Source organism: Ursus americanus, chromosome 13, assembly GCF_024610735.1.
Source record: "Ursus americanus isolate L20-20 chromosome 13, mUrsAme1.1.p, whole genome shotgun sequence".
NCBI lineage: Eukaryota > Metazoa > Chordata > Mammalia > Carnivora > Ursidae > Ursus > Ursus americanus.
The window spans coordinates 61,273,091-61,300,415 of record NC_142139.1 but is presented as its reverse complement, the minus strand read 5'-3'; the positions used below and the strand labels follow the sequence as shown (position 1 = coordinate 61,300,415).

Here is a 27,325-nt window from a genome sequence, read left to right as displayed (position 1 = left end):
TTTGCCCATGCTTTTTGGGAAGCTCTTATTTTCCCTCAATAGATTATGGGCACACTAGAACTGGGCTGGGCCACATGCTCTAATTCTTCTATAGGCAGGAGTCAGGAAAAATTATGTTGTTGCCATATACAAAACTGTGTCAACTTGGGAAAGTCATTTATTCTACCTGAAACTCATGTTTTTGCTTTTAAAAATGGGAGAATAATATCTACTTCTCTGTGTGTGAGTGTATGTGTACATGTGTGTGTGTGTGAGAGAGAGAGAGATTAAAATCAACTACAGAAAACATTTTGTTAACTATGTAAGGCAGCCTTACAGTTCTCTGCACATTCTAGGCACTTGTTAAATAGGTGTACAATGAAGATACAAAGATACACAACATCCTACCAGGGCTAGACTAGGACTGTTCACACAGTATGAGTTCAGTTGCCAGCACACAAGTGGCACTAAGGAAGTCGATTTTAATGGTGAGATGTCATGTTCAAAGTTAGACCTTTAGTTTATTGGACTGCTCAGTGGAGCAAGCAGATGTTCTTGTTCCTGAAAGGTTCACTAGTCATGCAGGTCTTCATGTCTAGAGAGCTACATATAGAGTGAGTCTCTCTTACCTTCCAGTTGTCTCTTTGCTGATTGGTTTAGCTATGAAGAGCTTACTCTTTGTCCTTGTGGTCCTTGTCTTACTCTCCTGTGTTCCACCAGGTAAAATGAAATATCCTCCCTGTGCAATTATAAACAGTGAAGGGAGAGGGAGTGAGGAGAAAGCAGGACTTGGATGAAGGAAGCTGAAACAGGAAGGGATGTGAACAGAGATGGACACTTTGGGCTGTTCTAGAAGATGGAGAGAAGATGCCCTTAAAGGACACATAGCGGGAGGTGGCTCTCTCCAGTGAAGAAGATGGTTCTGGATTTTGGCCTGGGGAGTCTGTGAAGTTTGAGTGGAAAGTTGTACCGATGGTATTGGCAGAAATGGGACAGAGAAAAAGCACGAGACCTTTAGAAGACAGGTAGGATTTGGGAGTGGGAGGGGGAACATTCCTTCAGAACTCTGAGAATTTGCACTCCTAAGTCAGTTACCTGAATTACTTTTCTCACATGGAAAGCCTAAGAAAATTTGATGCTGAGCAGAATTAGCAAGTAGAGCTGGTTGCTCCAAAGTTTTAACTCACAGCATGACGGGGTCCTTGGGAACATTCAGAATTTACATCCTCTGGACAGAAACTAGCAACTTGATAATACCAAGAAGGGTCCACTGAAGTCACTGAAGTGGAGGTTCTCACTGTTTTGCTTGTAGTTTGCTGGGGTCTGCAGAAAGCTGCCCAGACCTTCATATTCAAAAGGTATCACTTAAAGGTCAAATGTGAAGTACTCAAAGACAAGCCCAGATGAGGATTGTGTTGAGACTGCCGCTGTCCTGGGTGGCAGGACATGGTGCACTATGTTGTTGCGGGATTCCTCTGTTCCCAGAGGGGTGCCTCAGGGCTAATGGACACATGGCAGGCAAGTTTGCTTGCCAGTGGCATTTGGTCATACTGCATTGTTTATTCCCATACTGCAAAGACCCCGTAGATGGTTCCATGAACCGGCTGGGTGGAGAGACTGATGGATAGCTCAGTAGGGTGTCTCAGAGCCACCCTCACAATCTTAAACCATTTTCCTACTAATCCCCTCCACCCCTTAGCTTTCAGAGGTACCCAGGTCTTAGGGTTAGAAAAAATACTAGCAAAAGATTTAGATATGGGTTTCAGGTATTTCAAACCATTACACACTCATTATCCCATGTCATGCTTTCAAGTACCTGGTGATTAAGCCAAGGCAGGTAGTAAGGTACCTGGCTAAGTATCACACAGAATGTTATTGGGATGCGGGGCTAGAAGCAGTGATCTTTTCTTCTTCAAGCTGAGACTTTGATGATCTCAAACTGCCTTGGTTCTGTCCCAGACCCTATGCAAGGTTCTCCTTGCATACCTCCTGGTGTAGTGCCTCTGCAGACCCCTGGGACTACTCTGAGGTTCTTTCCATGGCAAAGAGTCCCAAGTTGATTGTGCTGGGCCCTGGTACCTGCATATTGTTGGTTAGTGATTCATGTAAGTGGGGACTATGGGAACTGATGACTTATAATAGGTTCTTTGGAAAGTAAGAGCCACTGAAAAGCAGGCACTCAGCCATAACATGACTGGGATGTTTTGATCTCATCCAATTTACCATTAAAAATTTATAAAGTCTAATCTGATTCAGTCTGATTTATCCATGGTATCATGACCCTGCCGAACACTGTGCATTAACCCTTGTTTCTGTTGACAGTTAGAAGTGGACCGAATATATATATAAGAAGACTCTTTTCTACATGCTGGCGAACAAAAGGTGTTTGCAAGACATCATGTGGAAAAAGTGAAATACATCATATTTTTTGTGATAGTGCACATCTGTGCTGCATTGACAAAAAGTACTTACCTGTGGAGTTTGGAAAATAGTGCCAAGAATCTGAGGCTCCTGCTGATTTCCTCTGGGGACCCAGATCTTTCTCAGTTGTACCATCCCATTAAATGATGATTTAGCCTGTCTGTGTTTCTGTGTCTGCTTTGTTTCTCTTTATTTGGAGGCAATTCAGTGTCTCTTCTATGGAAATAATCTCTTGGTTAAATTCCTTGTCTTCCCCATTTTTCTTTTCGTTTATTTATTCCTTATTAAACATTTCCTTTTTTTAAAAAAAGATTTTATTTATTTATTTGACAGAGAGAGACAGCCAGTGAGAGAGGGAACACAAGCAGGGGGAGTGGGAGAGGAAGAAGCAGGCTGCCAGCGGAGGAGCCTGATGTGGGGCTCGATCCCAGAACGCCGGGATCACGCCCTGAGCCGAAGGCAGATGCTTAATGACTGCACCGTCCAGGCGCCCCTTATTAAACATTTCCTAAAAACTTTTTTTGAAGTGTATAATACAACCAGAAAGATATACAGATCATAGGTGAACATCTTAATGATTTTCACAAATTTAATACACCCATGTAACCTGCACCCAGATGGAAAAGAGAATATTACAACATCTTGGTCATTACTGGTCACTATTCCACAAAGGATAATCCCTAGCCTGGCTTCTAATAGCATAAACTCTGGCACCTATTTTTGAACTTTATATAAGTGGAATCATATAGTAGATACTCCTTTGTATGTGGCTTCTTCTAATCTACATTATTTTATGACATTAATTGATATTGTTTGATGTAATTATAGTTTGTTTATTCTGAATACTGTGGAGTATTACATTGGGGAATATTTGAATATTCTAGTGTAGATGGTCCTGTGTATAGTTTCCAGGTTTTGGCTCTTATAAATAGTACTGTGATGAACATTCATGTTTTTTGAGGCTTATATGCAAGCATTTTCGTGGGTATATACTCAGGAGTGAAATCGCTAGTCATGAGCCATGCATATATTTGATTTTAGTAGATATTGTTAAATAGTCTTCCAAATTGGTTATACCAGTTTATACTCCCAGGAGGTGTCAGAGTTCTTGCTTCTTTCCATCCTTTTTCACAACTAGTATTTTCTGTCTTTTTCTTCCCCTCCATTTTGAAGGGTATGTAGTGAAGGCTGGTGGTGTTTTAACTTGCATTTTACTGATGGCTAATGCAGTTGTGCACCTTTTTATGTATTTATTGGCCACTTAGATATCCTTATTTGTGATGTACCTATTCAAGAGTTTCATCCATTTTTCTACTGGATTGTCTAAATTTTTCTATTTGGGAACCTCCTAAGAAACACTCATTATTTGACATTGGAAATAATAAAATAATATTGAATATATTTAAATTTAAATATGGAAAATGTTGTAGTTTACAATGCACAGTTAGAGAAATTTTGTACTGTTTGGTATGACCAGGCCATAATGATATTCCATTCTTAAATATTATTAAATTTTATCATAAGCAAGATAAATCGTTCAAGTTAATAGTGATTCAGGCCCCTTCTTTCTTGAATAGGTTTTTGGAGGTATTAAGCCAATGAGAGAGAAGTAGTTCTTCCAATATGACAGGGAAAGAAGGAATAGATTTGCTCCTGATGGGCAAACTCCTGGGAAGGGACACTGTCAAAGTATGGAGCTTTGATGGCTGCTGTGGTGGGTCAGGTACCCACCTGTGCAGATTACTTCCTAAAGCTGAACTAGACTCTTTTGGCTCTTCTAAGAAAAGGCAAAGGTGATTATATACACAGCCAAGTCATATTTCAATGTCATTAACGTCACTTCTGCCATCAGCTACATCCTTCTTGAGAGTGTCTTGTTTGGTGGGAAGAGGAGGTAGTATTGGTGTTTCCTTCTTTATTACAACCAATAAGCAGGACCTGTTCTCCCTACCCCTTCCCCTTCCTCCTCCCCTTCTTCCCCACTCTCTTCTCCTCTTCTTCCTCTTCTTTTTCCTTGTCCTCCTCTCCCTCCCCCCTCTCCTCCTCCTCCTCCCCCTCCCATTCTTCTTCTCCTTCTTCTGCTTCTGCTTGTTCTCCTTCTCCTGCTTTTTCTCCTCCCCCTCCTCCTACTTCTCCTCCTCCCCCTCCTCCTACTTCTCCTCCTCCTTCTTTGTCCTCCTCTTCTTCCCCTTTTTCTTTTTCTCCTCCCCCTTCCCTTTTGCCGCCTTTTTCGTTTTTAGTGTTTGCTTTGTGGGTTCATTTGATCCATACATGTTTGTGGAAGAGAGTAGATTAAAATAGGCTAGAAGTATTTTTTCTAATTTAATAACCATTTGTGATATATGAGTTCTGTCAGGCTTCTGAATGGTGATGGAGTTATATACTGGGTTGTGCTTCCTCATCTTGTCTACCTCAAATCACTCATTAACACAGAGGTCTTGGATGTGTCTAATGAGACCTCCCTAAAAATTCTTTCATGCTTTTCTTGTTTGAGGTAGGTCCACAAAAAACATTTCTAAGGAGCCTGTGTGGCTCAGTTCATTGAGTGTCTGCCTTTGGCTCAGGTCACGATCCCAGGGTCCTGGGATTGAGCCCCATGTTGGGCTCCCTGCTCTGTGGGGAGCCTGCTTCTCCCTCAATCTCTGCAGCTCCGCCTGCTTATGCTCACTTGCTCTCTATCTCTCTCTCTCTGTCAAATAAATAAAAAAAAATTTAAAAAAAAACCTTATTTCTGTGGATGTAAAAAAATCTATCCACCTAATTACAAACATCAGTACCCTTGTCTCTAAGTACTTCAGAATGATATCATCAATTAGTGTTCAATAGTTTTTTTTTTACATTAAAAACCTTACATACAATGAAATACACAGATCTTTTTTTTTTTTTTTAAAGATTTTATTTATTTATTCGACAGAGATAGAGACAGCCAGCGAGAGAGGGAACACAAGCAGGGGGAGTGGGAGAGGAAGAAGCAGGCTCATAGCGGAGGAGCCTGATGTGGGGCTCGATCCCATAACGCCGGGATCACGCCCTGAGCCGAAGGCAGGCGCTTAACCGCTGTGCCACCCAGGTGCCCCTGAAGTACACAGATCTTAAGCGTAGTATTCAAAGAGCTTTGACACATGCATGCGCCTATGTAATCTGAACCTTATCAAGATATCAAACATTTACGAACTCCAGAAAGTTCCCTCATTCCCTTTTCCAGTTATCTGCCACCAACTTTCTGAGCAGGAACTGCTGTTATATTTTATATTAACCTTTGGTTAGGCTTGCCTATCTGAAAACTTCATGTATATGTATCATTAGCGTATGTTCTCTGTTGTGTAAGGATTTTCCCTCCACTTAGATAATACTTGAGGCTCTTCTATGATGTTGCCTGTATCTTTAGTCCATTCTTTCCATTGCCGAGTACTATTCCATTGTGTGACTTTCCTGAAGTTTGTGTATCCATTCTCCTCTGGGCGTGCACATCTGGGCTGTTTCTGCTTTTTAGCTATTTTGCTAAAGCTTCAGTGAACATTCTTGTACAAATCCTTTGGTGAAGATAAGCTTTTATTTCTCTTGGGTGAATACCTATGAATGGAATTTCTCAGACACAGGGTAGTTATATATTTAGTTTTCTTTTAAACATCTTTATTGATGTATAATTCACATTCGTAACACCATAAAATCCATCCCCTTAAGGTGGACAATTCAGTGGTTTTTACTATAGTCACAGAGTTGTGCAACTGTCACACAACCAACTTTAGAATGTCTTTATCACTCCCCAAAGAAACTCTGTCACAGTCATTCCTGTGTTAGTGTGCTGGGGCTGCCACAAGAAAGTGTCACGAACCAGGTGGCTTAAATGATGGAAATTTATTGTATCATTGTTCTGAAGGCTATACGTCTAAGATTGAGATATCAGCAAGGTTGGTTCCTTCTGAAGGCTGGGAGAGAGAATGTGTTTCATGCCTTTCACCTAGCTTTGGATGGTTGGTGGCGTTTCTCAGTTTATGAAAACATCACCCTAATCTCTTCCTTTATTTTCATGTGGTTTTTCCCCCTTGTGTACATATGTCTGTGTCCAAATTTACCCTTTTGTAAGGACACCACTCATATTGGATTAAGGCCCATCCTAATGACCTCATCTTAACAACTACAACAACACTTTAAAAAAAATAATATTTTTTTATTATATTATGCTAGTCACCATAGAGTACATTCCTAGTTTTTGATGTAAAGTTCCATGATTCATTAGTTGCGTATAACACCCAGTGCACCATGCAATACGTGCCCTCCTTACTACCCATCACCAGCCTATCCCATTCCCCCACCCTCTCCCCTCTGAAGCCCTCAATTTGTTTCCCAGAGTCCATAATCTCTCGTTTATTCCCCCTTCTGTTTACCCCTCCTTTCTTTATCCCTTTTTTCTCCTACCGATCTTCCTAGTTCTTATGTTCCATAGATGAGAGAAATCATATGATAATTGTCTTTCTCTGCTTGACTTATTTCACTTAGCATTATCTCCTCCAGTCCCGTCCATGTTGCAGCAAATGTTGAGAAATCGTTCTTTTTCATAGCTGAGTAATATTCCATTGTATATATGGACCACATCTTCTTAATCCAGTCATCTGTTGAAGGGCATCTCGGCTCCTTCCACGATTTAGTGATTGTGGACAATGCTGCTATGAACATTGGGGTGATTATGGCCCTTCTCTTCACTACGTCTGTATCTTTGGGGTAAATACCCAGTAGTGCAATTGCTGAACCATAGGGCAGCTCAATTTTTAACTTTTAAAGGGACCTCCACGCTGTTTTCCAGAGTGGCTGTACCAACTTGCATTCCCACCAACAATGTAGGAGGGATCCCCTTTCTCCACATCCTCTCCAACAATTGTTGTTTCCTGCCTTGTCAATTTTTGCCATTCTAACTGGCGTAAGGTGGTATCTCAGTGTGGTTTTGATTTGAATTTCCCTGATGGCTAATGATTTTGAACATTTTTTCATGTGTCTGTTAGCCATTTGTATGTCTTCATTGGAAAAGTGTCTGTTCATATCTTCTGCCCATTTTTTGATTTGATTATTTGTTTCCCATGTATTGAGTTTGGGAAGTTCTTTGTAGATCTTGGATACCAGTCTTTTATCTGTAGTGTCATTTGCAAATATATTCTCCCATTCCGTGGGCTGCCTCTTAGTTTTTTTGATTGTTTCCTTGGCTGTGCAGAAGATTTTTATCTTGATGAAGTCCCACAAGTTCATTTTTTCTTTTGTTTCTCTTGCCTTTGGAGATGTGTCTTGAAAAAGGTTGCTGTGGTCGATGTCGTAGAGGTTGCTGCCTATGTTCTCCTCTAGGATTTTGATGGATTCCTGTCTCACATCGAGGTCTTTTATCCATCTGGAGTTTATCTTTGTGTATGGTGTGAGAGAGTGGTCAAGTTTCATTCTTTTGCATGTAGCTGTCTAATTTAGCCAGCACCATTTATTGAAGGGACTGTCTTTTTTCCACTGGATGTTTTTTCCTGCTTTGTCAAAGATTAGTTGCCCAAAGAGCCAAGGGTCCATTTCTGGGTTCTCTATTCTGTTCCATTGGTTTATGTGTCTGTTTTTGTGCCAGTACCGTGCTGTCTTTGTGATCACAGCTTTGAAGTACAGCTTGAAATCCAGCAATGTGATGCCCCCAGCTGTGTTTTTCCTTTTCAACAATTCCTTGGTGATTCAGGGCCTTTTCTGGTTCCACACAAATTTAAGGGCTGTTTGTTCCAGTTCTTTGAAAAATGTTATTGGTATTTTGATCAGGATGGCATTGAAAGTGTAGATTGCTCTGGGTAGCATGGACATTTTATTTTATTTTATTTTATTTATTTATTTATTTATTTATTTATTTATTTATTTATTTATTTCGTAATGATTTTTATTATGTTAGTCACCATACAGTACATCCCCGGTTTTCAATGTAAGGCTCGATGATTCATTAGTTGTTTATAACACCCAGTGCACCATGCAATATGTGCCCTCCTTACTACCCATCACCGGCCTATCCCATTCCCCCACCTCCCTCCCCTCTGTAGCCCTCAGTTTGTTTCTCATAGTCCATAGTCTCTCATGTTTCATTCCCCCTTCTGATTACCCCCCCTTTCTTTATCCCTTTCTTCCCCTACTGATCATTCTAGTTCTTATGTTCCATAGATGAGAGAAATCATATGATAGTTGTCTTTCTCTGCTTGACTTATTTCACTTAGCATTATCTCCTCCAGTGCCATCCATGTTGTAGCAAATGTTGAGAACTCGTTCTTTCTGATAGCTGAGTAATATTCCATTGTATATATGGACCACAACTTCTTAATCCAGTCATCTGTTGAAGGGCATCTCGGCTCCTTCCACAACTAGCTATTGTGGACATTGCTGCTATGAACATTGGGGTGCATATGGCCCTTCTCTTCACTACGTCTGTGTCTTTGGGGTAAACACCCAGTAGTGCAATGGCTGGATCATAGGGTAGCTCAATTTTTAACTTTTTAAGGGACCTCCACGCTGTTTTCCAGAGTGGCTGTACCAACTTGCATTCCCACCAACAATGTAGGAGGGATCCCCTTTCTCCACATCCTCTCCAACAATTGTTGTCTCTTGCCTTGTCAATTTTTGCCATTCTAACTGGCATAAGGTGGTATCTCAGTGTGGTTTTGATTTGAATTTCCCTGATGGCTAATGATTTTGAACATTTTTTCATGTGTCTGTTAGCCATTTGTATGTCTTCATTGGAAAAGTGTCTGTTCATATCTTCTGCCCATTTTTTGATTTGATTATTTGTTTCTCGTGTATTGAGTTTGAGAAGTTCTTTGTAGATCTTGGATACCAGTCCTTTATCTGTAGTGTCATTTGCAAATATATTCTCCCATTCCGTGGGCTGCCTCTTAGTTTTTTTGACTGTTTCCTTGGCTGTGCAGAAACTTTTAATCTTGATGAAGTCCCATAAATTCATTTTATCTTTTGTTTCTCTTGCCTTTGAGATGTATCATGAAAAAGGTTGCTTTGGCCGATGTCGTAGAGGTTGCTGCCTATGTTCTCCTCTAGAATTTTGATGGATTCCTGTCTCACATCGAGGCCTTTCATCCATTTGGAGTTTATTTTTGTGTATGGTGTGATAGTGGTCAAGTTTCATTCTTTTGCATGTAGCTGTCCAATTTTCCCACCACCATTTATTGAAGAGACTGTCTTTTTCCCACTGGATGTTTTTTCCTGCTTTATCAAATATTAGTTGCCCAAAGAGCTGAGGGTCCATTTCTGGGCTCTCTATTCTGTTCCATTGGTCTATGTGTCTGTTTTTGTGCCAGTACCATGCTGTCTTTGTGATCACAGCTTTGTAGTACAGCTCGAAATCCGGCATTGTGATGCCCCCAGCTTTGTTTTTCCTTTTCAACAGTTCCTTGGAGATTCGGGGTCTTTTCTGGTTCCATACAAATTTAAGGACTATTTGTTCCAGTTCTTTGAAAAATGTCATCGGTATTTTGATCTGGATAGCATTGAAAGTGTAGATTGCTCTGGGTAGCATGGACATTTTAACAATGTTAATTCTTCCGATCCATGAGCATGGAATATCTTTCCATCTTTTTATGTCTTCCTCAATGTCTTTTAAGAGTGATTTATAGTTTCTAGAATAAAGGTCCTTTACGTCTCTGGTTAAGTTAATTCCAAGGTAACGTATGGTTTTTGGTGCTATTGTAAATGGGATGGATTCCCTAATTTCTCTTTCTTCGTTCTCGTTATTCGTGTACAGAAATGCAACTGATTTCTGAGCATTGATTTTGTATCCCGCCACGTTACTGAATTGCTCTATAACTTCTAATAGTTTGGGAGTGGCTTCTTTTGGATTTTCCATATAGAGTATCATGTCATCTGCGAAGAGAGACATTTTGACTTCTTCTTTGCCGATTTGAATACCTTTGATCCCTTTTTGTTGTCTGATTGCTGTTGCAAGGACTTCTAGTACTATGTTGAATAATAGTGGCGAGAGTGGGCATCCTTGTCGTGTTCCTGATCTTAAGGGAAAGGCTTCCAGCTTTTCCCCATTGAGAATAATATTTGCAGTAGGCTTTTCATAGATGGCTTTTATGAGATTGAGAAATGTACCTTCTATTCCTACACTCTGAAGGGTTTTAATCAGGGAAGGATGCTGTATTTTGTCAAATGCTTTTTCTGCATCGATTGAGAGGATCATATGGTTCCTGAGTCTTTTCTTGTTGATATGATGTATCACGCTGATTGATTTGCGGATATTGAACCACGCTTGCATCCCAGGTATGAACCCCACTTGGTCATGATGGATAATCCTTTTAATGTACTGTTGGATTCTATTAGCCAGGATCTTGTTGAGGATTTTGGCCTCCATATTCATTAGGGAAATCGGTCTGTAATTCTCCTTTTTGATGGGGTCTTTGCCTGGTTTGGGGATCAAGGTAATATTGGCCTCATAGAATGAGTTTGGTAGCTTTCCTTCTGTTTCTGTTTTTTGAAATAGCTTTAGGAGAATAGGTATTATTTCTTCTTTGAATGTTTGGTAGAATTCCCCAGGAAAACCGTCCAGGCCTGGAGTTTTGTTATTTGAAATGTTGTTTATCACTGACTCAATTTCTTCATAATTAATTGGCCTGTTTAAGAAATCAATTTCTTCCTGTTTCAATCTTGGTAGTTTATAGGTTTCCAGGAAGGATTCCATCTCTTCCAGATTGCTTAGTTTATTGGCATATAGCTGTTGATAAAAATTTCTAATAATCCTTCCAATTTCAATGGTGTTCGTCGTGACCTCTCCTTTTTCATTCATAATTTTAATAATCTGGGTCCTTTCTCTTTTCTTTTGGATAAGTCTTGCCAGTGGTCTGTCAATTTTATTGATTCTCTCCAAGAACCAGCTTCTAGTCCTATTGATCTGCTCTACTGTACTTCTGGTTTCTGCTTGATTGATTTCAGCTCTAATTTTGGTCAACTGCTTCCTCGTGCGTGGATTAGGCCTGTCCCTCTGTGGCTGTTCCAGCTTCTTGAGGTGAGAATATAAAAACTGCATTTTAGATGTTTCTATTCTTTTGAGTGAGGCTTGGATGGCTATGTATTTCCCCCTTAGGACTGCCTTTGCAGTATCCCATAGGTTTTGGACTGTTGTATTTTCATTCTCATTGGTCTCCATAAATTGTTAAATTAGATTTTTGATTTCCTGGTTTATCGAGTCATTCCTGAGCAGGATGGTTCTTAGTCTCCAAGTGTTTGAGTTTCTTCCAAATTTTTCCTTGTGGTTGAGTTCCAATTTCAGAGCGTTGTGGTCTGAGAATATGCAGGGGATAATTTCAATCTTTTGGTATCGGCTGAGACCTGTTTTGTGTCCCAGAACATGGTCTATTCTTGAGAATGTTCCATGGGCATTAGAATAAGATGAGTATTCTTTGGTTCTGGGGTGTAGTGTTCTATATATATCTAAGAGGTCCAACTCGTCGAGTATGGCATTCAAAGCCTTTGATTCTTTGCTTAGTTTTTGCCAGGGTGTTCTGTCTATTTCTGAGAGTGGAGTGTTGAGGTCCCGTACTATTAGTGTATTTTTATTTATATGTCTCTTTATTCTGGTTAAGAGTTGGCTTGTGTATCTTGCTGCTCCCCTGTTGGGGGCATATATATTTATAATTGTCATATCCACTTGTTGAATACTTCCTTTAAGAATAATATAGTGCCCTTCTGCGTCTCTAACTATAGTCTGTAGTTTAAAATCCAGTTTATCTGATATGAGAATTGCTACTCCAGCTTTCTTTTGAGGTACATTTGCGTGAAAGATGGTACTCCATCCCCTTACTCTCAGTCTGAATGCATCTTTGGGTTTGAAATGAGTCTCTTGTAGACAGCAAATGGATGGGTCATTTCTTTTTATCCAATCTGCAACCCTGTGCCGTTTTAAGGAAGAATTTAAACCATTAATATTAAGACTGAGTACTGAGAGATACGCTTTTAATGATGCCATGTTGTCAGTAAAGTCTTTGTATTGGCTGTGACTTTCCGTTCTGTATCACTCTTGGGGCCTTTTTACTTTTATAGAACCCCCTGTAATACCTCCTGTAGGGCTGGTTTCGTGGTTACGAAATTGGTTAGTGACTGTCGATTCTGAAATGTCTTTATTTCTCCATCAATTCTGAATGACAGCCTTGCTGGATAAAGGATCCTTGGCTGCATGTTTTTCTCTGAAAGAGCTTTAAAAATGCTCCCCCAACCCTTTCTCTCATTCCAGGTCTGTGTAGACAGGTCTGACGTAATTCTGATGCCTTTGCCTTGGTACGTGAGAAATTTCTTTGCCCTGGCCGCTTTCAATACTGTATCCTTGGATCTAATATTTGCGAAATGCACTATGACGTGACGTGGTGTAGGTTTGTCGTGGTTGAGCTTGGGAGGGGTCCGCTCTGCCTCTTGGACATGAATGTTTGTTTCCCTCACTAGATTAGGGAAGTTTTCAGCTACAATTTGTTCAAATATCTCTTCTAGACCTCTGTTTTTCTCCACCCCCTTGGGGATGCCGATGATTCTAACATTGGATCGTTTCATTGAGTCAGTAATCTCCCGTAGCCAACATTCGTGGGCGTGGATTTTTTTAAGACCATCTTCTATTTTCATTTTTTCCTCTATTAACCCATCCTCCAATTCACTAACCCTTTCCTCTGCTTCGGTGAACCTGGCCGTCAGAGCCTCTAGTTTTGCCTGCATTTGGCTCATAGAATTTTTAATTTCTGTCAAATTCGCTCTCATTTCCGCCCTTAGGGATTCTATATTCTCAGTAACATCTTCCTTAATACTTTTTTCAAGTCTACTCATCATCTTGACCATTGTTACTCTGAATTCCATTTCTGATAATTTGGTTACATCCATATCTGTTACTTCTGTGGCAGAGGCCACAGACTCACTGTCTTTTCTTTGCTGGGGGGGGCTTCTCCTTCTTGTCATTCTGATGAGGAGAGGTTGCGGGGTTGTCCAGAGCCCAAATTATTGACTGGGTCCCAGGCTGTGCCCCTTGTTTTATAGGGATCTTAGAGATGTGGGCTTCTTCTTTAAAGATTTTATTTATTTACTTATCTGAGAGAGGGAGACAGACAGTCAGCAAGAACGGAACAGAAGCAGGGGAGTGAGAGAGGAAGAAGCAGGCTCCCAGCGGAAGAGCCCGATGAGGGACTCCTTTCCGGAACGCTGGGATCACGCCCTAAGCCGGAGACAGGCGCTCAATGACTGCGCCACCCAGGCGCCCGGGTTGTGGGCTTCTTGATTTTTCAGCCTGCCTTCTGTGTTCTGGGGGAGGGGCCTGCCGCGCCGATACTCAGGCAACCCTGTTTGGGTAGAGTCTCCGCGTCCCCTGCGAGGGGGGATGGGGATGGGCACTCTCTGAGCCGGTATTTCCAGGCTTTTGTTCTCTGGCGGCTTACCCTGGCGGTCTGCTGTGCCTCTTCTGAGAGTCAGAGCAGCAGCGGCCGAATTTCAGCCTCTGTCACAGAACAGAGGGATTGCGGCCCGTTCTCCACTGATGTTCTGGCCACTTTAACTCTGTTACTGTTGGTGCTGCTCAACCCTGCAGCGTCCCGGGATGTGCGCACCAACCCGGCGTCCCTGCCCTCACTTCCAGGGCCGACGCGTCTCTGTCCTTTGTGTTTCTAATGCCGCCAGCCACCGGCCGCCCCGCACGCTCCCGGGTCTCCCGGTCTCAGTCTATGCCCGGTGAGCACACCTCGATTCCGGAGTTTCGGGAGAAGCCTGGTGGCGCGCGCACCCGGTTCAGGGTCTCAGTCTGCTGTTTTGCGGGTGCCGACCGTGAGTCCGCCCGCTCCCCCGTGCAGGTGGCCCGCCAGCCGCCAGCCGCCCCACGCACACGCTCCGGGAGCTCCCGGTCTCAGTCTGGATCCCGTGAGCACACCGGGATTCCGGTGTTCCGGGAGATGCCTGGTGGCGCGCGTTCACGGCTCACCGGTCTCAGTCCGCTCTCTAGCGGGTGCCCTCCGTGAGTTCGCCCGCTCCCCCGTGCAGGTGGCTGCCGCTTCCCGGCGCCCAAACGCGGCGGCTCCCTCCCCCTTCCGTTTATCTTCCGATATCTGTGCACGGTTTACAGCTCCCCTCTTGGTACCTCAATACTCAGCGCTGGAGATGTTCATTTGTAGAGATCCAGATGTATCTTCCTGCGTCTCAGGCTGATTCCGTGGTTATTTAGGCTGGTCTGTTACCTATCCAGCTCTACTCAGGGGACCGGCTGAAAAAGGGGTCCCCTACTCCTCCACCATCTTAGCTCCTATCTAGCATGGACATTTTAACTATGTTAATTCTTCCAATCCATGAGCATGGAATATCTTTCCATCTTTTTGTGTCTTCCTCAATGTCTTTCAAGAGTGATTTGTAGTTTTTAGAATATAGATCCTTTATGTCTCTGGTTCAGTTAATTTTGAGATCACGTATGATTTTTGGTGCTATTGTAAATGGAATGGATTCCCTAATTTCTCTTTCTTCAGTCTCATTGTTCATGTATAGAAATGCAACTGATTTCTGAGCATTGATTTTGTATCCCACCACATTACTGAATTGCTCTATAACTTCTAGTAGTTTGGGAGTGGATTCTTTTGGGTTTTCCATACAAAGTATCATGTCATCTGTGAAGAGAGACAGTTTGACTTCTTCTTTGCCGATTTGGATACCTTTTATCCCTTTTTGTTGTCTGATTGCTGTTGCAAGGACTTCTAGTACTATGTTGAATAATAATGGCGAGAGTGGGCATCCTTGTCGTGTTCCTGATCTTAAGGGAAAGGCTTCCAGCTTTTCCCCATTGAGAATGATATTTGCTGTAGGCTTTTCATAGATGGCTTTTATGAGATTGAGGAATGTACCCTCCATCCCTACACTCTGAAGTTTTAATCAGGAAAGGATGCTGTATTTTGTCAAATGCTTTTTTTTTTTTACATTCTCATTTACTCACTGCCGCTGCTTCCCCTGCCCAGTTTCCTTGACTATTAACATCCTGCATGAGAGTGATACATTTGTTACAACTGATTAATCTATGTGAACACATAATTATTGCCCAAAGTCTGTAGTTTACATTAAGCTTCACTCTTTTTTTAAAAAATAAGTTTTATGCTCAACATAGGGCTTGAATTCACAACCCTGAGATCAAGGTTGTATGCTTTACCGACTGAGCCAGCCAGGCACCCCTAAGCTTTACTCTTGATGTTGTACCTACTGTGGGTTTGGAGATATTGACATGTGTCTATCATTATGTAACATACAGAGTATTTTCATTGCCCTAAAAATCCCCTATGCTCCATCTGTTCTTTTTTTCCTTCCCTTTAAACCTCTGTAAACTACTGATCTTATTGTCTCCATAGATTTGTTTTTTCCAGAATGTCATATAGTTGGAATCATAGAGTATGTAGACTTTTAGTTTGGCTTCTTTCACTTAGCAATATGCATTTAAGTATCCTTCATGTCTTTTCATGGCTTGATGGCCCATTTGTTTTTAGTGCTGAATAATATTCCATTGTGGATGTACTATAGTTTATTTATCCATTCACTTACTGAGGGATGTTGTGGTTGTCTTCAAGTTATGGCAATTATCAGTAAAGCTACTAATAACATGAGTGTGCAGGTTTTTGTGTTTTATCAATTTCTTTGGATAAATACCAATGGATGTGATAGCTGCATTGTATGATCAGAGTATGTTTAATTTTTTAAGAAGCTCGCAGTCTTCTGAAATGTGCATTCCCACTAGCAATGATTAGAGTTCCTGTTACTCCACATCCTTGCCAGCATTGTTGTTGTCAATGTTCTGAATTTTGGTCATTCTAATAGATGTGTAGTGGTAGCCAGCTGGTCTGCAGGCTCCCCTTATTCCCTGAGTGCCAAACTCATATTTCCCCACTCTGTGGCTGGCTCCTTGTGTGTGCTTCTAAGGGTGGGGGCAAGAGTGAGCCCTGGAAGATGGGAGTACACACAGTAGGGAAGCCAAAGTCTATGGCAAGGGAAAAATCACAATTTTGGGCTGTAGCTCTACCTTCAGGAAAACAAGTTTTCTAGCCATCAGCCTGGTGCATTGAATTTTGAGAGAAGACATAAAAACTTAAGAATTTTGCCACAACAGGGCACTTGAAGTATGGAGCAGGTCTATCCGTACAAAGTCAAAGAAAGCCCCAGATATAAGCAAGACTAACGAAAAGTGTCTCCCATCTGACTGCAGCTAATAATGATTGGAGGAGGACACTGCTACTTGAGATGTGAGATCAACAACACAAAGCTCCAAGGAACATGAAGAATGAAGAAAACATGACATCACAAAAGGTCACAATAATTCTCCAGTAGCTAAACTCAAAGACAAGGAAATCTGCAATTTACTTGACAGTTCAAAATACCTGTTTGGGAAAACTCAAAAAGAGAACGAACTCTTTGGAGTAAAGCAAATAATTCATAGTTGTTGAATCAGGAGAGCATGAATTGCACATTCAAGCAAATATGCAAATAAATGGGGGCTTCCAATATTTAAGCAAGCTGATAGGATTTGAAATCCAAATCCTGAATGATAAATGTTCTGAAATAGAAAGCATCAGAAAATCAACATCCTGTTCTTTATGGAATTCTGATCCAATTAAGCAAGGCATACGTGATCACTTTTATATTCCAACTGATTTTAGGACACATTCAAACCATGGAACCTGTCCCATCATCCTGTGACATATGAGAAGAAGAGGGAGTTGAGGATGTCTCTAGCTTTCTGGCTTATGGTCACAGGAAGCGATTTGTGTAGGGAAAGCAACGGATTTTCTTTCTCTACACCGTCTTGTCTCACTCCAGATAAGCTGAGCAAAAGGAGACCAGGTTAAAATCCGTCTCTGTAGTTGTTGCCCTGCTCTCAGAATCTTTAAAGGCACTTCTAGTTCATCAGCTCCTTAGCTAATTGAGAGAGGTCAGTTCCAGTTCTTGTTTAAGTCAGTTCTAAGTAAAAATGAATTTCCTTAAAGGCAGAGCTTTTACTTACTCTCTAGTCTTCTCAGAATCCCTATTCCAACTTCTTATTCTATTTTTTATATTTGGAGTAATCTTTCATCTGTCGGTACAGGGATTGCTGGCCATTCCCAGCAACTCAGTGCTCACTATGATAAGTGTAGTCTTCAGATGTCATCTTGCAACATTATTACATTATTATTGACTGTCTTCCCAATGTTGTAATTTTCATCTCTGTGACTTATTTATTTTATAACTGGATGTTTATATCTCTTAATCACCTTCATCTATTTCACCCATGCCCCAACCTACTTCCCATCTGGCAACCAGTTTGTTCTGTGTATTTAAGAGTCTGTTTTGTTTGGGGGCGCCTGGGTGGCACAGTCGTTAAGCGTCTGCCTTTGGCTCAGAGCGTGATCCCGGCGTTCTGGGATCGAGCCCCACATCGGGCTCCTCCACTGGGAGCCTGCTTCTTCCTCTCCCACTCCCCCTGCTTGTGTTCCCTCTCTGGCTGGCTGTCTCTCTCTGTCAAATAAATAAATAAAATCTTTAAAGAAAAAAGAGTCTGTTTTGTTTTTTTTGTTCATTTGTTTTGTTTTTTAGATTCCACGTGTAAGTGAAATCACATGGTATTTATCTTTCTCTGTCTGACTTATTTCACTTAGCATAATACCCTCTAGGTCCACCCATGTCGTCACAAATGGCAGGATTTCATTCTTTTTTATGACTAATATTTCATTGTTTGTGTGTATATATATATATAACATATATTTTATATATTATGTATATAGTATAGATATATATTATATATATTTTATATGTATGAAGAAGTGGTATATACATTGTATATACTATATATTACTATGTTATATATTATTATATATTATATATGTAATATATGTACCATATATACTACACACACACACACACACACACACACATGCACACACGCACACTCTGTGTCTTCTTTATCTATTCATCTATTGATGGAAACCATGTATTATTTTTAGAGAGTGCAGTGTTGCCACTGGATGAGTGGGATGTCAGGGAGTGATATCTGAAAAGAACTCTGAAGGAAGTTTGCTCTAAATTGTGACAATACCCTTCCACATTTTGTTGCTTTCCTGAGATATTTGGTAAATATATTATTTTAATGAAGGCTTTTGATCTTAGAATTAAATTTCTTTTGGATGTGTCCATGTCCATGTAACTAGCCATAGTTAGATAGTTTCTTTTCAGGTTTCATATTTACAGAAGCCCTGAAGAGCTAGAGGTTGCTTGTGTAATATACACACTTTATATCAAAAGGATAAAACAGTTTGCAGCTACTATTGTTACTAACAGAGTTCATTCATTCATTTCCTGACAGGGTATATGGATGTAGAGGTTTGGGTTTATGGAACAGTAAGAACAAGGCAGTGTTGTGTTGGCCTATCCATCTTTATTTTTTTGTAATAGTGGGAAGTGAAGTTTGTCCAAGACTTAGCCAGATTCCAGGGAGTTTCTATTGTTCCAGCAGAGATAACTCAAATTTTTTCCGTTGCTTTGGGGATCACCTCTCTGATGGGAGAACAGTGTCCTATCACCCAGTTGGAAAAAGAGGCTCTTCAGATAGCACACTGCATTGCTTTCAAATTTCAGTTTACCTGTGTGTATGGAGAACGTACACCTGAAGTGAAAGAGTAAAATGAGAAGCGAGCCCAAGTTTCCGTGGATGTTATAAGGTCACAGTTCCATGAGATTCAGTGTCATTTAGGTAAGGACTCTCCCGCCTCCTTCAGAGTCTGAGAGTTTTCCTGGGCCCTGTCTGGATGTGTCCTTTACTTTGGATGCTTGAAAACCATGACTGCCATTCCAGGCCATCTCTAATGCCATTCCATTTAAACTATCTCCTTTACCGACTGCACAGGAGGCTTTGGGCCTCTGCGAGGAGGACACACATCTTCCTCCCTAAAGACACCAACACTGGATTTTATCAAAGACTGAAGAGCATCTGGGAGTGTAGGACTTCTCACAACCCCTCATCTTTCTCATTTACTATTCTCCTTCCTTGTCTTCCGACTGCCATTTTAAGCCAGGACTTGGGCATTGTTTCCTCAGCCACGTACCAGATCAGCAATTGGCTATTTGATGCTAGAACTCCACCTTTTCAGAATTGTCAGAGAGTCCAAGCTGAACTCAACGCTGAAGTTAAAGAAAATTTCTCCGCACCCAGAATCTACCCCTTTGCTCCTGCACCCTTCGTGCTGAACAGCACGTGCAGAACTCCACACTCATGCATCTGTATGTAGGTTGGTGGTGTTGAGCAGTTAGGCAGACATTCGGCAGCATTGCTGTAGGCAGTAGGATAACCAGCACCACAAGAGAAGTTGTAGGTTTGCCTACCACACCTTCATAAGGGTGACTGGTAAAGAAAATGGTGAGTCCAAATGAACTTAGAAAATTTATTACTTAACATACACAGCAAAGCAAGATCAGCATGGTGTTAGCTCCTAGGGCCACAGGATGAACCCAGCCAAAGGGGCCAGATGATGGGTAACAGAGATGTTGGGCCACTCTGCTGCTGAGGAGTCAACTGTAAACAATGGCCAAGTGGTCTGATAGCCTGTAGCTGAACCTAAGGAGGTTGAAGTGGAAAGTCCCATGCTTTCACTTCCTGAAACCAGAGAGGTGGCTGAGAACCTGCTTCATGACTGCCCATTACAACATGTCGTTTTCCCTGTGTTTCAAGAATTGCTTGGTCAGATTCAGTCAAGACTTGGGCCAGCCTGCAGTTAAGCCTTGTCTATGCAGTCTAGTGAGAAGCATACAGGGTCATCAGGGGGCTCGGGCAGATCCATTTCTCTAAGATGTGCAGTCCAAAGAGAAGATGAATGGGGAGCTGAAGGGATGGTAGGGTAAAGCCTAGGTGTAAAAAGGTGTTTCTGTAACTTGAAGGCTCTAAAAATAATTAAGACATTCTTTCTATAAGGAAAGAGAGAAATCGGCACTGAGAAGAACATGGATATCACTTTGAAGTGATAAAATATAGCCTAAGTTTTCATGAGAAGCTTAACTGTCTTTAGGAAAGCAGCAGCTCAGCTTTTCATATACAAAATCCTAAGATTCTGATGGCTTATTTAAAAAATACTAAAAACCCACAGCCATGGGCACATGACAGTGTCACAGTGTAATCTAAGTTCCCTGGCTGTGTGAAAGACGGTGGAAAGGATGTCAAAGACTTTCAAGTTCATCAGCATTCTCTGGTTTCTCTTGTCAGGGGTCTGGGTTTCCTTTGACACAGCACTCTAGTTGAAAAATACAGTAGGCAACTAACATTTCACTTGTAAAACACTCAAGTCTGCAGGTACCATTCCCATAGCATTTCTTGTGCATTTCTGATGCCAGTGGATTCATGCCTGGAAAGAAAATGAATGGAAAGATAATTCACTATGGGTCTTTTTGGACTGTAGAATTGGTACTTCCATTTTTATAAAACTGGATTCCAAGGAGACTTGATTATAATGTTTGGCTCTGTAATTGAAAAAAAAATTAACTACAGTTTTCCTCCCCTCTCCCCTCCATTCATATGTTGAAACCTTAAACTCCAATGTGGCTGTATTTGGAGAGAGGGACTCTAAGAGGTACTTAAAGTTAATTGAGGTTTTAAGTGTGGGGCCCTGATCCAGTAGGATTGGTGGAGAGATTGACTGTCTAAAAGCCAGGAAGATAGCTCTCATCAGAAACTGAATCAGCCTGTAGTTGATCTTGGACTCTCCAGACTCCAGAACTGTGAGAAAATACATTTTGTTTAAACCACACAGTCCACAGTATTTTGTTATGGTAGTCTGAGCTAAGACGATTAATAACTTGGAAGTTTGCCCAAATTGGTCAGTTACTATACTTGAAACAGTCAGGTTACCTATGCATGTAATCATTCATTCATTATTTAATTATGTTTTCATTCCCAAACCAGTTTCATAAATCCAGGTGCTGTTGGGGTACAGATTTGTGTATGATATAGACCTTAAGAATTTTCAGTCTAGACAAAAAAAGAGAAGAAACACAAAATATCTATGAGAGAGGAGAAAAGATGACAAGTGCAGTGAAGCATTTGCAGCATAGAATGGTATTATGAGTTCAGAGGAGGGTGAAATATATTCTGAAGATTTACTATGTCTTATTGGGGCCCAAGGTATTTTGAGCTGAACTTACACTTTTATAGACATGCTATTCTGTAGAATTATCAAAATATGAATATTTCTTTTTTTCTATATGTAAGAAGGTCTTAAAAGGAAAAGAGTGTCAAGTATTTGGTCATCTGTAGAAATATTGAGCCAACACAGCCTATGCAAATCATCATACCCTGGAGGATAATTGTCCTATAGGGAGAAAAAGTGATCAGGGTTACTTAGCTGGCAAGATGAAAGCCTGAGCGAAGATGTGGAGAAAGGGGACCGTTTTACACTCTTGGTGGGAATGCAAGCTGGTGCAGCCACTCTGGAAAACAGTATGGAGTTTCCTCAAAAAGTTGAAAATAGAGCTACCCTACCACCCAGCAATTGCACTACTGGGTATTTACCCCAAAGATACAAATGCAGTAATCCGAAGGGGCACCTGCACCCCAATGTTTATAGCAGCAATGACCACAATACCCAAACTCTGGAAAGAGCTCAGATGTCCATCTACAGACATGAATGGATAAAGAAGATGTGGTATATATATACACACTCACCATACAATACAATGGAATATTATGCAGCCATCAAAAAATGAAATCTTGCCATTTGCAACAATGTGGCTGGAACTAGAGGTAATTATGCCAAGCGAAATAAGTCAATCAGAGAAAGACAATTATCATATAATCTCACTGATATGTGGAATTTGAGAAACAAGGCAGAGGATCATAGGGGAAGAGAGGAAAAACTGAAACAAGAAGAAACAAGAGGGGAGACAAATCATAAGAGACTCAATCTCAGGAAACAAACTAAGGGTTGCTGGAGGGGTGGGGGGTGGGGGGATGGGGTGGCTGGGTGATGGACATTGGGGAGGGTATGTGTTGTGGTGAGTGCTGTGTATTGTGTAAGACTGATGAATCACAGACCTGTACCCCTGAAACAAATAATACATTACATGTTAATAATAAAAAAAAATACATGGCAATAAAAAAAAATAAAAGGTGTTCCTAACATGCAAAAAAAAAAAAAAAAAGATGGAAGCCTGAGAAGATGAAGTGTAGAGGTCTACACAACAAGATGAGAACTTCCTATGGAAATCATGAGCTTTGGGGTGTATAAGGCAGTAAAGGCAACATTGTAGACTATCTTATTGGCTGTCTAGAGGCCATGAATCCATTGCCATAAACCATAGTGGAATTGGTCCCATCAGTAGCTTCAAGAGGCCTGGATTGTATGGATTCTTAAATCCAGCCTATTGAGTGACATGACCCAAAAATCTGGTTCATCTGCCTACAGATTTCTTGAGGGAGGGTGAGAAATTAAATGGGATTCTATACCATCTGGATTTGAACCGGTTCAGTAGCTCTGAGTGAAGAGAATATTCAAGAAGGGATTTTTAAAGTCAGTAATGAATATGGTCAAGCTAAACTATGAGACCAGTCAGTGCTCTCTCTCATGTCTATCTGCTATCTCATTTGATCAGACATTTCTTCTAGCACATAAAGCTTATTAATTCTCTTGGAACAAGCTGTTCCAAATCTGTTTCTCCATGTATCTAAGGCATCTACAAATAATAAATTAACTATAAGCAATTTCAGCAAATTAGAAAGCTTAACAAATTGTGTTACCGCTATTTGCTAGTTTTGTCTATTATGCCTAGACATGTTCCTCACTTAGGGACAAAACAATAGTGGCAAAACAGGATGGGGTATTACTAATGACGATATAATGACAGCTCTCACGAGGCAGGTACACTATGTGTTATGTACAGGCCTATTCTATACATTATCACATTTAATCCTTGCAAGACTGAGGTTAGTATTATTGCCACTTTGCAAATGAAGAAACTAAGATTCAGAGAAGATTAGACTTTTGCCTAAAGCTGCATGGCTAACACAAGTTGGAGAGCCAAGATTCAAGCTCAGGTCTTGCTAATGTCAGATTGGTTGATGCTGTTTCCGCTTTGAAAATAGAGGGTCCATAGTGGGAAGACATTCATAGGTTTGCTCAGTGGAATTGCTCTTGTAGACAAATGACCCCCTCCCCCAGGAAAACTCCCATTTTTACCTGCCAGCACTGGGTCCCAAAAGAAGAACAAGACAAGCACAGCGAAGAGAGGCTTCATGGCTGGGAGCTGCCGTTGAGGACGCTGGTGGCAGGGTCTGTCTCTGGCTGTCAGAGTGCAGAAAAGGAAGGTTGAGCACGCCCTCCCATACAAATCTCTCATGTCTGGGATATGCCCTGCTGCAGGTAGATACGCTACACCAATCTTCCCTGAGGCAGAGGAGCTGGCAATGCTTATGTGAGGAAAAAACTGACAGCCCTTTCCCGTTTGACAGCTTTTCCTATTGACAAAGGCACGGCTCCCTGACCTGGATTTTCCAAAGATACTTTGGAAAGATACTAATGAAGACCTGAGAACTATACTTTTTTTTAATTAACTAAATAAAAATATTTTTTGTTTTTTTATGTTACTACAAAAATTAAATGCTAATTTTGGACCATTTATTAAGTATTAAAAGTTACAAAGAGGGAAAAGTTAACACTTGAGCCCCATCTCTCAGAAACAACTCGTGCATTTCTTTTTTTTTTTTTTTTTTTTAAAGATTTTATTTATTTATGTGACAGAGAGACAGCCAGTGAGAGAGGGAACACAGCAGGGGGAGTGGGAGAGGAAGTAGCAGGCTCCCAGCGGAGGAGCCCGATGTGGGACTCGATCCCGGTACGCCGGGATCACGCCCTGAGCCGAAGGCAGACGCTTTAACGACTGCGCTACCCAGGCGCCCCAACTCGTGCATTTCTTAAGAAAGTTTTATGTATGCCTAATTTATTATTTAATATTTTGTTATGAATAGTTCTGAACCATATACTTGTAATCAGATATCCTGCTTTTGTAACATGATATATACCATAAGTATTTTTTGGTCTCATTAAAACTCTTCATAAGTGATATTTTTCAAATCTGTGTAATATTCTGTCAAAGTCATTTTTAATAACTATCACTATTTAAAAAAACTTTAGTGAGATATAAATGACATAAAAATTTAAATATTGAAGTGTACAATTTGATAAGTTTTGACACATATACTTTTGTGAAACTGTCATCACATTCAAGATAGTGAACATATCTGTTACCCAACTGTTCTTTATGACTTTTCTTCCCCAGGTTTATTGAGGTATAATTAACAAATAAAAATTGCTTATGTTTAAAGCAGTCAAATGTGATGATTTGAAGTACATATGCATTGTGAAATGATTACCACAATCAAACTAACACATCCTCACCTCAAACAGTTACAATTTTTTTTTGAGGTGAGAATATATAAGATTTACTTTCTTAGCAAATTTCAAGTGTACTGTATTTTATTAACTAGAGTCACTGTACTGTACATTAGATCCTCAGAATTTACTCATCTTATAACTGAAAGTTTGTTTCCTTTGGTTAACATCTCCCCATTTCCTTCACTTTTCAAATTCTGGCAATTACCACTTTACCTTCTAGTTCTATGAGTTTGACTTTTTTGAGATTTCACACGTAAGTGAGATCATACAGTATTTGTCTATATATAGTTTTTTCACTTAGCATAATATCCTCTGGGTTTTTCCATGTTGTTACAAATGGCAGGGTTTCCTTCTTTTTTATGGCTGAATAAAAGTCCATTGTACATATGCCACATTTTTTTTTTAAGATTTATTTGTTTTTTTTTTGAGAGAGAGAGAGAGAGATCATGGTGGAGGGTGGCGGAGGGGCAGGGGGAGAGGGGAGGAATCTCAAGCAGACTCCCCATTGAGTGCAGAGCCTCATGAGGGCTTGATGTCACCACACTGAGATCATGACCTGAGCTGAAAACAAGAGTCAGATGCTTAACAGACTGTGCCACCCAGGTGCCCCTCCAATATATTTATTGAAAAAAATCTGTGTGTAAGTGGATCCATATAGTTCAAACCCATGTTATTCAAGAGTCAATTCTGTACTTTCCATTAGAAGTAGGTGGCTCAATATGAAAGGATTACATGAAAGCATGGATACTAGGAGGCAGGCATCATTGGAAGACATCCTAGAATTTGCCTACCCTACACCTGGATTTTGTTTGGGAAATTCCTTACTAATTTGTTAGATTTTGATTTTAAGAATATTACAAAAAAAACTATATTTCATCTGCTTTCCCCCCAGTTTTCAAAAGTCTAAAACACTTAATTTACCATTATCATATTCTGAACAATGTGTACCTTTTCCCCTCAAAAAGAGAGAAACAAAGAGCAGACTTCTGCATGTCAAAAGACTATGTTCACAATAGCCAAAATATGGAAAGAGCCCATATGTCCATGGACAGATGAATGGATAAAGAAAATCTGGTGTGTATGTATATAGATACAATGGAATATTATTCAGCCATCAAAAAGACTGAAATCTTACCATTTGCAACAATGTGGATGGAACTAGAGAGTATTATGCTAAACAAAATAGATTAGTCAGAGAAAGACAAATATCATATGATTTCACTCGTATGTGGAGTTTAAGAAACAAAACAGATGAACATAGGGGAAGAGAAGGAAAAATAAAATAAGATAAAAACATAGAGGAAGGAAAACCATAAAGGACTCTTCATTATAGGGAACAAAGTGAGGTTTGCTGGCGGGGAAGTGGGGGGGGTGGTGGAGTAACTGGGTGATGGGCATGTGGAGGACATGTGATACAATGAGCACTGGGTGTTATATGCAACTGATGAATCACTAAACTCTATCTCTGAAACTAATAATACACTATATGTTAATTAATTGATTTTAAATTAAAAAAAAAACTTAAGGAAGGTAAAAAATAAAAAAAAAAGAGTCCTAGGCTCTACTGACTGAGCCAGCCAGGTTCCCCTAAGAATCCAGATTTCTACTTCTATCAAATAAATCAGAAGATACAGCAGTGTTCTTTTGGCATCCCTTACATGGCAAGAATCTGCTAGAACTGAATAGAAATTACTCTCGTGTAAGGCCTATATGCTCCATGGCTCCCCTCTTCTCACCATTCCCCAAGGAGAAGGGATGGGAGGGGGAATGGGGTAACTGGGTGATGGGCATTAAGGAGGGCACTTGATGTAATGAGCACTGGCTATTATATACAACTGATAAATCACTAAATTCTACCCCTGAAACTAATAAAACCCCTTATGTTAACTAAATTGAGTTAAAAAAAAAGAGACTATGTTCTTTTGGGCACTGGAAGGAACTCTTGGATTCAGATTTTATGATAGATTTTGGAGAGTGCAGAAAAATTAAGAGCTTATTCCTTCCCTAAACCAAGTCTTGAATAAGGTAGAGGAAAAGGGGTACAATAGGAGTGAAGGAAGATGAACAGTACAGATAGTGGGGGGAGGGGTGTCACTGTTTTTCTCTCCAGTCCTGGGTTTCATATAGTGGGAGGGAAGGAAAATGTGAGGAGGTAGTGGAGGATAGAAGCTCTGGGTAGAGTCTGATGGCATGGTGCACTGGTGTTTCCTTATGTGAGCGGGGCTCAGTGAGGTGGCAAGACCATACATAGCATAGCATTGACTGACTGGGTTTCTTTGGTAGATAGGTCTGAGGTAGTCTCACAGCATTGGTCCCCTCTCCCTCACACAGGTTCTCCCAGCGTGGGAAGAGAGTAGTAGCAGAATCCTTGTATGACTGAGATCTCCGTGGATGTGGTGGAGCAATAGATATTCCCACTGGAATTTCTGGTGAACTAGAATGATACTTGAAAGGCAGAATTATCCCATGCACTAAAGAATGAGCCTCAGCCAAAGAGTTTTAAGAATTTTATTAAG

At 40.7% G+C, this 27,325-nt stretch overlaps 2 protein-coding genes across 2 annotated transcripts; one reads left to right on the top strand and one right to left on the bottom strand.

The window, feature by feature from the left end:
- Positions 1-641: 641 nt before the first annotated feature.
- DEFB135 (defensin beta 135) lies at positions 642-2,471 on the top strand. The gene is made up of 2 exons (XM_045799384.1): positions 642-699; positions 2,302-2,471. The coding sequence occupies exons 1-2, from the start codon at positions 642-644 to the stop codon at positions 2,469-2,471; spliced, it is 228 nt and encodes a 75-aa protein (XP_045655340.1).
- Positions 2,472-20,625: 18,154 nt separating this feature from the next.
- Positions 20,626-23,652, bottom strand: DEFB134 (defensin beta 134). Its single transcript, XM_045799397.1, has 2 exons — positions 23,595-23,652; positions 20,626-20,768 (listed from the first exon to the last, which is right to left on the bottom strand). Exons 1-2 carry the CDS (start codon positions 23,650-23,652, stop codon positions 20,626-20,628), a joined length of 201 nt encoding a protein of 66 aa, XP_045655353.1.
- Positions 23,653-27,325: the final 3,673 nt, after the last annotated feature.